Source organism: Branchiostoma floridae, chromosome 13 (genome assembly GCF_000003815.2).
Source record: "Branchiostoma floridae strain S238N-H82 chromosome 13, Bfl_VNyyK, whole genome shotgun sequence".
Lineage (NCBI taxonomy): Eukaryota > Metazoa > Chordata > Leptocardii > Amphioxiformes > Branchiostomatidae > Branchiostoma > Branchiostoma floridae.
The window spans coordinates 9,617,408-9,630,541 of NC_049991.1; the positions used below are offsets into that span (position 1 = coordinate 9,617,408).

Consider the following 13,134-nt stretch of genomic DNA (forward strand, 5'->3'; position numbering starts at 1 on the left):
ATTGATGTCTCATATTGGATATTTCTTATGAAAAAAATGCAAAACCTGATATACATTTTTGTATGATTTAAAAGGTCATTGCACCTCATTTCATTCATTCGTGATGTAACATTTTAGATGTTTTTTTTCTCAGAATTCCCTCCGTTGTGAAATGTATGGGTATACACAGCTCTTCTAGATTTAAAGCATTGTAACAAAAAACACAGGCACAAGTGGCACTACATGTAGTTTGCCTTTGTTAAGGGATATCAATTTGACAGACAGTGGTTTCAAATTGCGATATTTTCAAAATATTGCAATGGATGAAGGTGAGCTATCAGTTTGCAGCTATCACAGCATGCACTAGTGAAGGTGAGCGGAGGTTAGAATGCACAACACTTCTTCACCTAGGTGAGGTAAGCGTAATGTTTCATGCATCAACAGTGTGCTGGGGTAATGAGGGAAGACTGCTGAAGCATCGGGGCTAATTTAGGCGTTCACGGTCTACCTGACAAGATGTGCCTCTTAACAAGCCAGATGGCACATCTTTCATCTTAGGTCTCAACTGGGACAAATCAATGATACTGTAATTAGAACATTACATAAAGGAACTACATCTAAATTCATCGCACATGCACACCGCATTAAGCTACGGGCACAACCCACCGTACGTGCAATTTGTCCATTTGTTATTTTTGGGAGGCCACATCTGCCACGTATTTCTGAATCGTTCAGGCTGTAAAGGGCAGGCGCGTTGCCCATACGGGCACGTACTGGGGGCGCAACCGCAGCTCGATAGCACACAAAGTTTTGTCTGCACGTTAAGTTCTACGGCGTGTTTGCGTGCTCCAAAATTCGTCGGATTCCCTACGAGTTTGTACGGAGGCGGTACTTACCACTTACAGATCCCAAAAGATTGCCCACGTATTGGCACATAGACAGCACGTATTTGCACGTATACAGTGAGTTGTGCCCTTAGCTTTAGCAATCTTTTCAGTACAGATACATGTGAGATAAAATGTTTTTAAAAAACAGCACACACCTATCAGCTGGTGCAGGCAAAATGTTTAGCTGTTATTTCAAAACATCATTTTGCTACTTCAGTAACGTTACTCAATTTGATACTGTTGTTTCTCATTACTTTCTGTAAGACTACAGGGCTAACTAAAGTTACTGTATCAATTTGTTTATCATTCTGCCCCCCCCCCCCCGATTCCACTTGGTATTATTGCAATTACAGCTGGCATATGATTATTTCACTTTGTAATTGTTTGCATAATGAGTATTATTATACTAAGCATAATCAAGAATAGTGGTTCAATGTTTTCAAAGTATCTAAAAAGTTTTCATCCAACCAATTCTACAGCCCTGCCAACGTCGCACAGAAATGCAAAATAAAAGCATAGAAAATTCAATGCAATATTTGATGGACATGTGACCTATATCTCTCATTGATTGAAACCACTAATTGCCGCCAGTTCTCTCATTGGTTATTTGTGATGGACAGTTGGATTGGTCTATTATGACAGGGTTAAACAATACATGCCTCACAAATTGAAAATATGGGGCAAATTTCTAAAGCATGAGTAACAACTGAAATCCACTTCTCAGCCAGACAAAAGAAGAAAACTTGATTTGAAATAGAACATCTTGCATTCAAATCAATGTATAGTGAATAGCAAAAATTGTGGTGTCCATGGGAACAGGAATTTTAATTGACACAGCTTCTTTGCTCAACACCTGCACCAGTGGCTCTTTCAAGCACTAATTGGTATCATTGTTTGTTAATGACCTCTTTTGTACAATGTAGGGTTCACTACGCATGTGCAGGCAACAAGAAGTCTGTGTAATATGTCAAAGGTGAAGCACGTAAATATGAGAAGAGACGGTTTATGTTTGAGCACCTTCACCATTAACATATTACCCAGGATTCCTGTTGCCTGCACATGCATAGTATTGATTGATTGATTGATTTTATTTTGCACTTTAAAAAATGATAACATACAGCAAATTAAAGAAAACAACAGAACGTGCAAGGGGGAAGAAAAAAGCTGTGTGGCTTATACAAACTCTTCCCCCTGTCAAGATTTACAAATCATAATACAATTAAATAGATATAAAAATTATACATCAAACAATAATAAAACAAGTATACATAATATAACCCAGTGATCATCATAACGCTGCTGTTCATTTAACCAGGAAAAACTGAAACTAGACAAAACTAAACATGATCTTCAGATCATAAAGAAATAAGTCAAATAAGTGAAACTAAGTAGAGAAATAAGTAAACTTTGCAAAAGAGTGTAGATGGAGATAAAAGTAATCACTTTAACTACATGTACATGTAAGTCTTGTACTGTAAATTGCAAAACATTTGCAGCAGTTTTACTTTTGCAGTTTTCAGTCTGGTTTATCCATTGTAAATTTATGACATGTATACCTCTTGTGTGACTACTATTACAGTTGTTTCAATTACGCATTAAAAACACACATTTCTCTTCCAACTACAGGAAAAAAATTAGTTATTATATGATTTAAAGCAATCTGTGATAAAGTATAAAATTGATCCAAGATCTCCCTGGATTAAATATCAGTGGGAAGAAACAAATGGACTCCTATTAACATGCATTGGCATAATACCGGTAGTAAGACTTATACCGGTAGATTCAAAATACTGGAACTTAAAGAGATCTACACATGCAACAATAGTTATTTCTGAGCTGTGCACACTTCAGACATCTAGGTGTCCAATACATCATTTACAAAGCATCGATAACAATGCATTCGAAGACAACAAGGCCAAAAGTTTTCAGTATCTTTTTCGGGGTAGGCAGCTCGTCGTGGGACGAACACACTGCCACATTCAATGCCAAATTTATAGATCATAATTACACATGCTCACGGCACAAGACGAACATGATTCAACAACAATCTTGAATTTCTGTTGGTGACCTACAACTCATGTAAAAGTGTGAAGAACCGTTGCATAATAGCCCGGATCTATGACTGAATGGGCAAAATTGAACGTACGCAGCCATTTTCCCGCCATTTTTATATCTACGCTAGCATGAAGTGTTACGTCATAGCGGTTGTGACGGACAGAAGTTAAATGAAAATTCTTGACAGTATACGTCCGTTTTCTCATGACATTTTGTATGCTCATGCAGGTTTATGTTTTATGCATTTACTGACAGAAAAGGAAGGAACATCAGAGGATGTATAAATGTACATAGCGGCAGTTAATTGTGCCTTGTTTCTTCCTACCGGTATTTTTTACCCCCTCCCAACCACGCGCCCGTTCGCCGTGTAATTCCGCGGCGTGTTACAATTACAATATTACGCTTTTAGCAGGACAAGAGTGGCAGAAAAGTTACACAGAAGAAGTGGCAAGGGTAACCTATAACAGCAACATGTAACTGGAGAAAATGATGCGTTGACAATGTGTCAAATCAGTATGGCTAGAGAAATCGTCGTAAACGTACCGGTATTATGATAATACATGTTAGATGCTTTTATTTTGGCAATATGAGCTATTCTAGATCTATTGAGAGGGGCATTGGCTGACACAAAATCTATTAAGAACTCAAACTGGAGTACTATTTAGCTTAAAGGATAAAAGGCTATAGTAAGAAATGAATCTCAAGAAAACTGTAATACTCCCTCCCCACCACTTAAAGTTATCAAAGGAATAACCCTTGGACATTATTTAAAAGTCTGCAAGATACATTGTACATTATACATGAAAAGTTGGCTTCCTCCATTTACACTGCACCTTGGAGACAGGATTGAACGACCTACTAGATGAATACTAGGTCTTTCTTGGCAAGGCCTGCATGATCCTTAAAAAGTGTGACAGTATCTTGGGGATTAGGAGCCAGCAGGCTTGGGTGACATTTAGAAGGTGACTGCATGATAAATGTCCATGGTGGAGTGGTGCGTGGGTTCTCTCCATATTTCATCTGTACTGATGTACTGTGTAATGTTATGGTAGGCCGCAGAACCTGCGCCAGTATTATAGTTATGGTACATTGGTCACATTGGTCGTAGGTCGTCATACGATTTTGATACCATAGGATTCAGAAGCATGCTACATAACTAATCCAATGGTAGGCAAAGACCTGAAGTAGCCTTTTAGGTACGAAGACAGCTGAATTTTGTTTGAAATATGCATGACTATCACTGGAATATTCTCAGTTTGCCATAATATACGAATATGGCCAGGCCCTTATTTGGCCATGTTGACTGATATTGGCAGTTATTATTTACGAACTTTAAGCTTTGCTAAAAACTTAAACAAGGCTTAACTGACAAAATTGTCATCAAGTACGTTTTAATTTTATTCACTCATATAGACATCAATAATCACAAATTTCTGTTGTACATGTTATTATGATATGTTAATGCAGACTGCCAAGATCCTAAAATTTACCAGAAAAATACCTGTTAACCTTGAAACTCTCGCACCAGTAGTTTTGTAATTTATTTGTTGGTTTCAAAGTGACCTTTCCACAGCTAATTCATGACACTGTGAAATATGTCTCCCTTGTATATACGACTACTGTACTACACACTATTTCAATTACAATTTTATCAAGCATAGCCAGAGCCTCCCTTTTGATCCTACAACAAAATAAAATAAAAATATTATTATAATGAATTTACATGCAGTAGTAATTGAGTTCTGTTGAACTGTTACATAAGAAATCAATTTACCAGAAATACACTCTGTAAAATTGGTTCTGACGGCAATTTCTACTCAGTCTGTTGGACGGGTTTAGAAAGCATCACTGAGGCCTTTTTGAAATATTAGATAACAGAAAACCAGGTTTTACATCACATTCATTAAAAATCATTTTTGAAATTCATATAATTCTGTGCTGAATTTAAAAAAGAAATGATTTACAAATCTTGGTGGGCAATGTTGGCACATTATACATGATGGTACATTGGCACACCAAATCCGTGTCTGAGTGTTTTTTGGCACACTTTTGACAGATTAACCAAGAGGCTCAGTTGGTGTCACTCCACCGTCAGGAAAAGTCATGTAAATTGTCGGGTTCATGGCGAGTATCGAACTTCGAAACTCTTGGTTCTGAGCCAAACACCCTACAAGTTGCCACACTGATGACACGTGTTATGAATAGTCATAATTGATATGTTGCACTTACACTAGTACTGATATTCATGTAGACAAGCAATATATCAAGAATATCAAGGAATAACAAATTTATCGGTAGCTTTCAAACAGGTTAAGTCCCCTTTCCACCAGAATGGCAATTCCTGGGCAGCTGTACAAAAGGTGAATGTGTGACCCTTATTTCATAATTGGAACATGATACAAACTTTAAGATGATGTAAAAGAAAACACAACATGCAAAATTTGTTTTATACCAGTAAAATCATTGAGTGATCTGTTAAATTTTTTATTGCTCAGTGCCCACTCAATAATAGCAGTCATTACTTCTGGTGAAAAGGGGCATCTGAAGAAAGGCATGAAAATTAAAATTATAATCATTATGTGAGGGTTTGCCAAACCAACCTGCTGCACTCTTTCTCCAGACTGATGTTTTGTATAACCTGCAGCTTGCTCAAGATGGCACCTGAGTAAAAAAAAAGAGGACATATTAACTTGATGATACAAAAATGTACTAGTACACCGTCATAATCATTATTTATGATAATATCTTTGTCTATCTTTTCCTATACATGTAGGTATCTCTCTAACTTAGTATCTAAAAAGTTGTAAAACTTGTGCGTCAGGCATTGACAATGATGAATACAATGTACATTATACATGTTTGAAGCAATGATCAGGAATTACATGCTGTAAGCTAATGGAAGGTGTTATTTGCCACATTACTGAGTGCAACGAATGCCACCTAGAAGAACTCCGTCAAACTGCAAGGCATGTGGACAGACTTATGTTCAGTGACATGAAACACTTCTTTCAGGCTTGTTGTACTACAATCTATGTGTACTATTGAATGTTTCTCTTCTGTTTGGAGGTGTTCAATTTAATAGGTTGCATTCTAGTGCATAATATTCCAGTCCATATGTGTTCCGTATTTAATTCTGTCAATATGCAGAGTATGCCTTGTAGGTTCAAATTTTTTTGCATATATTGACTTATGTGATGCACACCTCATTACTAGTAATTCCCATCAAAAATTAAAACACCGTGAAAAACAGATTCTAGAAAAAAATAGACTGATCCTGACTCTGTCAATCACAACTAGCAGTTCATACAATGACAGCATCATGCGATTTACTGTTCAACCAATGTTGCTACATGCCTGTCAATATTTGAGTTTTCTGTTTTTATTTTGCAACAGATCAATCCATCCAAACAAACTCCATCTGCTAGGCCTGACCATAAGTTTTGTCTGCCTGACTTGATATAAGTTCACAGAGATTTAATTTCGCGTTAGCAAGAAAATGGACTTTTTGCGGTGGTTTAATTTTGCGGTAGCACCATGCACTGAAGACTGCTGATGCCACAGAAAAATTTTTGCGGTGGATTTAAATTCGCGGTGAAGCGGCCGCAGCCAAAACAGCGAACATTTGATCAAGGAGGTTAAAGAAAGAGAGGAGAGCGCTCCTCATTAACACCCCGCTGCGCGGTATTATTCAGACCCGTGGGGCCCCGTAGCGATCCTTTGTTTACGCTATCCGGCGGCGCTTCTTTGATGACCATGATGGCCGCGCAATTTGCCGCCATTTCTGATGAGCCTGGACGTGTCAGCCAATCAGATTAGCCCAGCCATGACGTCATGCGCCGCGATCCCGGCCGAGGAAGACCGAGGGTTGCCGAACTGTGAGCGAGATGAGCGTAGTTTCCGCAGATTTCCTTATTTGGGAAGCTCTTTCTTTAACCTCCTTGATTTGATTAACCACCGCGAAAGTTTCTGCATTTACAGTACTAGTATCTCAGGGTAGGACAGCTCTATCTATGCCTGATTAAGTGTGGGTATTTTAAGACCTGCTCCCCATGAGACTGTCTGAGAGCCTAAAGTAGCATGTCTGAAATCTGAATATAGATCACAGCGAAGAACGTGAGCAAAGCACGTAATGCTTAATGGAAACTGCAGGGACAGATTGATAGGCATGTAAACTTTGTGGTGGTATGCGTATAGATTACACAGGGATTGTAGCACTAATTTAGGTTACATGTATGTACATATAAAAAAAGAATGTAAAAACGTATTCAGTTGCTTGTAATGAGTAACTTTAGTATGTTGTAATATATCAGCAGAACAGTTGCAGCATGATATAGTACTGGAGGGTGTGATCATAATGTATACCAGTTTGGAGTTAGCTAAGGTTAACGTTACATTTTGTATGTGTGGCTAAGGTATGGTCTGCCATTTGTCCCTTTAGATGACCTCAATACAACATGATTACCCTTGACCCCTGTGACCCCTGGACCAAGTTCAGATCAATCTGTGACCTTGAAGTAGCGAGATAGATAAACCCAAACCATATGTCCAAGATGATGTTGACATTTCTTAAAGGACAATTTCTCACGTAAGATAGGATGGAATTGAATATCTGTCAAACTATAATTTGTTGCTTTAATTTGTTCCTTAACTGTGATTTATTGTCAGCAACTAGAAGACCCCTTGCTGTTAGGAAAAGTACTTAAACTAGTAAAGTCTAAATACCCATTGATCTATATTTAGCCAATGCATATATTTGGCGCTTACATAAGGCTACACAAATGGCATGCATTTGTGACTGTCAAAGCCTCACATTTACAGCTTTGCAAAATGATACTACCATTACCATAGAGGCAACACATAATCTACCATCCTGCCTCATTCCCCCATCTATCAGAACAGTAATGGTTGATACTTCAGCATGAAGTACTGTATGATATTGCAAATCATATATTGCTGTATAGAAGGGCTATGTTACCTGGGCAGAAACCAATTTCTCTCAAGATTAAAGTGCCCTTTATACATCACATGAAGAATGAGTGTTAGCCACTGATGTTGTAAATCTGTTCACTGTCTCATCAGTCAGCTAACAAAATTGAACAAAAGGTCACAGGCCCAGTTTCCGGGACAGAATTCCATAGAGGTACCTATAATTCTGAAAGTGTGACATAATTCTTGAGACTGGACCTGGAATCTATTTGATTAAAGGACCTTGTAGAAGGTATGAGGTCACGAGGTTAGGTTGCAGGGAAATCCGTGTCTCAAATGTGTGTCAAAGGTGAGAAATACATATTCCAGTACCAAAGCTGGTCTGAGGCACTGCCAGATGTCCTACATTCAGGATTCAACTGAATAAAAATGTCTTCATTCACAACCAAAGAGTAATGACAGTCAATGTTTCAGTGACCGACTATCACCTTCCTCAGGACAATAATTACAGGTTTTACATCACACTGTAGTTAGTTGTTGCTGCTTGCTACAGTGCAGTTATCATAGCTCCAAACATGACTGGGTCTGTATCCCCCTAACCAATCATTATTGCCCTGAAGAAGGTGACAAACGGTTACCAAAACAGTGGATGTTGTAACTCTTTAATTTCTTTGTAAATAAAAAACGTTATCATTTAGTTGAAGTCCTTGATGTTATTCAGTGATATACCAACCTAATGAAACTATTCAATCAAAGGACTTCAACTGTAAAAAAAAAAGACGTTTGAGACAAAAAGTAGTCTAATTTGCAACATCTTATCTGTGAACTCATCAGGCATATTTTTTAAAGACCTACCCATGTCTGTAGCATCACTTGGCCTGACCAATGGAGTGACATCTCCCTCCCACAGGTGTGCCACAGGTGTGTCTGACATGTCCACTGTCCTCCTCACTCCACACAGCTTCTTATACTCATCCCAGTTCCTGGCCACTTTTCTTGGGTCATCCTCAGCTCTCAAGTTTGGTATGATCTTGGAAAGGTGCTCTGAATTTGACTTCCCTTTCCTCCCTCTCTTTGTGTTGAGTGAGAACGCACCTGTGCTGATCTTAAGAACATTGTTTACCTGTACACCTGCTGGGAGGAGTTGTGTACTAGGTATGGGGATCTCTGATACATCACTGTCCTGTCCCACATTGGGTATGTTAATGTTGGTAAAGTCCCATTTGTATTCTTGAGGTGCCAAAACCAAAGAGCTTAATTCCTTTGTCTCTTGTTTCTCAGTCTTGTCTTTTCTGCTGTCTTCATACTGTACTTCCATCTGGTCGTCTTCCACAGACTGTTCATTTCTTCCCTTCTTTACTAATGCTTGAGTCTCTACAAGTGAATCTCTTGGCATTGGATTTGAGGTTGAATGTTCTACTGGTGAATGAGATACTGATTTAACTTCGTCACTTTCTTGACTGGCAATGTTGTCTCCACATGTGTTTACGTCATCAGGTTTCTGTAGTATCCCTGATGATGGAGAATCTTGTTCTTCCTGTTGGTTTGGAGGAAACCAGTCCCTAACTTGTGCACTTGACGTTTCCTTGATCCGCTCCTTTAAGGGGATGTACTCGTCCAGCTGAATCTGACGTTCATACCACGAGAAGTGTTCCCTGTACAAGGATGGCAAGTTTGTATCACTAATATATTGTAAAAAAACTTTCAGATTAGCATGCACAACGGACATATTGTGTAATGTAGTTTTCTGTATTAATCATGTGAAGCTGGAAGCACAAAATCCTCAATAGTGCTTCAATGTTCTAAATGACATGCATGCGCTATTGTAAACAAACTAATCTAGTACGAGACATGAATTGAAACAATAGGCAAAAGAAGAATAAATAAGCAGTAGGTTGTTACCTTGACTGGTGTCTCATCAGTATGTAACCAAGTCTGGACAGGTGAGCATACACCTGTAGTGGGCATCAAAGACATACATGTATCAGTATCATTAACATACATGTGCATGGTATGGTAATCTCATAGACATTGTATAGTTCTTGATTATCCACTTTCAACCAGTGTTATAAGACAATGTATCACATCACCATGACTGAAGCTGTATTTAAGATTGCTCATTAAAAAACATTGTCTAGACACCAATTTTTGGAAACAACTTCTGTATGACAATCTGATCAAACAAGTGATAGATAAAGGCTTTGATTTGACTTGACTTGCATATGATAAGCAACCCCTCACAAGTGCCTCCTGTCTTCCCTACCTGGTACTGCTCCATGCTGACTTTGTTCCCAAGCATCATGGCATAGGCCTGCTGTACTGCTAATGGTACCTTATTCCAGTACACTTCAATGGCATTCTGGTGGAAATAAAATATCAAAGACACATTAATGTATAAATGTTATAAAACGTGTTGCATTGTAGTCATAATATGTAGTCATAATAAGACTATAGACACTTAGCTTGTAATGATGGTGGTAATGATGGTACTCAATGTTAGGGTTGTACACTATTTTATGTAATCTTATATTGTTCTTATGTATATATGCGGACAGAGCAGGCTATATGTTTGTTGTACATTCCAACGCCATTCAGGCTACCACTATGCGTATGTCTGTTATGTTGTGAATCAATAAAGGAAAGAAAAAAAAACAGTAGCATTTAGTTTCGTGTAGAATAGTACTGCAATATCAGCATGTAGAAGTTGTAGTAAGAAAGACAACTTGTAGAAGTTGTAGTAAAAAAGGTCATTGGAAAATTATGAACACTACAACATGGTGACAGAGAGCTACTTCTATGTGATATACATGTAAGGAACAGTGAGGTGATGTCCATCATAGTTTTTTCCCTTACCGTTTCCATGAGGAAAACTGCTTCTTCAGGATACAGATATTTCTTGCCTTCATTGGTGTGGCCTATGTGATGCCAGAACTTCCCCTGCAAATATACACGATATATCAACGACAATGACAATGAAGTTTATTGCATATTTATGTCCTTTGGGGCTAAATGCAGTATAAAATTTGTATATCAATCACCATTGCACTTAATTTCTAAATAATACTTACTTTAATAGAATAGGCTGTCTATAAATGAATATAAGGTGTGATCTTATGCAATAAAGATTATTATTATTATCATCATTTTATTTGTCAGTAAAATACAATGCACATGTACCTTGTCTACGGTGACTTCTGCAAGACCCAGATCTTCTAACCAGATTGCTGTGGACAGGTTTCCACTATAAAAATAACACAATTATAGATGCAAAATATTGAACTCAATTTGAAGCATCTGAAACACACAATGTATACTGTTCCCTTTTAGCTGCGGTGTTTTGTTATTCAAGTTCCTTCATAACTTTTGGGTACAATGAGTAAATATGTAATCCTAATAATGTTTAAACTTTAAAGTTAGACTTGTAAACATTTGGCAAGTTTCTATCTAATTATTATTGCTAAATGAAAAACTACATGTTCAACAGTATCAAGTCAACATCCCTGCAGTCTCTATGAGTGTGTTTTTCTGCCATAACTGGTAAGTGAGTGCTATTTCTGCCATAACAATCACTGTAAAGCCCCTGTCACACCCTTGACAAGCTTCAGCCATACTTTTTGATCAACAGAAGACTGCCAGAAACATGAGTGTATTTTCACCTGAAAATCCATCACATTGGGCGGGGCTCATGTAGCCTGGAGTCCAGCCTTGTTAGCTTTGTTCCGCTCCTGAAGGGCGAGTAGCGACCTTCGGGAGCGGAACAATAGCTTAAGAAAGGGTGGAGCTCCCAGGCTAGGGTTCATGGCCTACTAACATTAGCTGATCTTGAAAAATTTCCTTATGATTGCAAGATTACCAGGTGTATTGTATTATTGCTGAAAGTGTCATTTAGAGCTCCTGGAGTTGTTGACCAATGAATTTTTCACCTGTGTGTGTTGACCAATCAATTTGTGACCTGTACTAGTACGTGATGGCAAATCAATTTTCCACCTTTTGATTGATCTTGTACACCGTTGATGGGCCTTTTAAGCTAGTGCCTTTACATTCCCAACCTGAGGATGCAATGTACTTCAAATCAGGCTTTTAGCTAGGATTTTATTATACTAATCTATAGGCTAGGGAGTCCAAATTTCTTAGTGACAGACAGATCTTACAGACAGACATGAGCATCATATTACTAGTATACGGGGGTCAAAGGGCATTGACCTTCCATGGTTCTGTTTTGAGAGAATTTAAGTTAAAATGGTGCATTCTGAGGTATCCTGAGGAGCAAATTAAAGTCAGAGAGGTCACAGTCTTCAACTGTGGCACCCTGGTCAATCAGAATTTCATGCTTGTCAGATCTAGAGGATATGCTACTCAGTACCTCCAATTGATGCCTAATAAAGCATGCCTTGCTAAAAGCCTGTTTCATCTCTGAAAACCCACATCTTATTGACCCTCTCCTCTGCCAGCATCCTCCGGTACAGACTGTACATCCCCTGGAGCTTCTCTTCCTGTTCCTGACTGCCATCTGGGGCATAGTCCTTGGTCCCCCCTCTGGGTGGAACAGTACGGTCCAAATTCCGATGGGCGAGCAGCTCCTGTGCACTGAAGGTTGGACCAAGACAAGCAACATGTGTGTTTTAATAAATGTGAAGAAACATCTATGACCAAACCAATTAATTTGACCTGCGTTCATTTATGGTTCCTGTTTCAACAACAGATTAGAACATGACAAAAACCTTATTTCCATTCCTACAATGAATTTAAACCATCGGAAAGTAAACTTGATTTACAGTAACTTTTATCTATCTTCTATGCGTCTTATTTATACAAAATACACCTATTTATACTTAAATACACCTGGTGATTATTATTATTATTTATGCATTTCTCTGTATCTTCAGAGCCAAGTCAGATATGGCTTATAAAAAAATATATATCGACCAAATGAATGGTTTGACTATATATTTTAGCAATACTTTCTGGTAGGGATTTACTATAACTTTATGCATTGAAATGGGTCATATTACTATTGAACAAGATTTAATACCCTGTACACTTATTTTGGAAACATAAAACCTGAAATGCATGGTTTGGGAGGGGAGGGGAGCTCACCTCAAACGTGCAGCCTTCACCCGCGGACTATAATCTTCCTCTTCAACTCTGTCATCATTCTCCATCGTCACTGTATCTCAGGACATCCCCAAACAGTAGATATTCTACTTAGAATCAAATTGCAGACTTCAGTAACACACCACCCAGCACCCAGCAAAGACGGCAGACTCGAGCTCTTTCCTTCCCAAGG

The 13,134-nt window shown here is 38.3% G+C and overlaps 1 protein-coding gene across 1 annotated transcript in view; it reads right to left on the minus strand.

The window, feature by feature from the left end:
* Positions 1–13,107, minus strand: part of LOC118428846 (tRNA-splicing endonuclease subunit Sen54-like) — a 28,383-nt gene extending 15,276 nt beyond the window's left edge. Inside the window, exons 1-8 of the mRNA XM_035839081.1 lie at positions 12,945–13,107; positions 12,273–12,434; positions 11,025–11,088; positions 10,701–10,784; positions 10,111–10,206; positions 9,750–9,802; positions 8,703–9,502; positions 5,522–5,582 (exon numbers count right to left, since the gene is read on the minus strand). Coding sequence (XP_035694974.1) covers positions 5,522–5,582; positions 8,703–9,502; positions 9,750–9,802; positions 10,111–10,206; positions 10,701–10,784; positions 11,025–11,088; positions 12,273–12,434; positions 12,945–13,009 — 1,385 coding nt within the window. The 5' untranslated portion in view covers positions 13,010–13,107. The remainder of the gene's footprint in view (positions 1–5,521; positions 5,583–8,702; positions 9,503–9,749; positions 9,803–10,110; positions 10,207–10,700; positions 10,785–11,024; positions 11,089–12,272; positions 12,435–12,944) is intronic.
* Between the last annotated feature and the right edge of the window lie 27 nt (positions 13,108–13,134).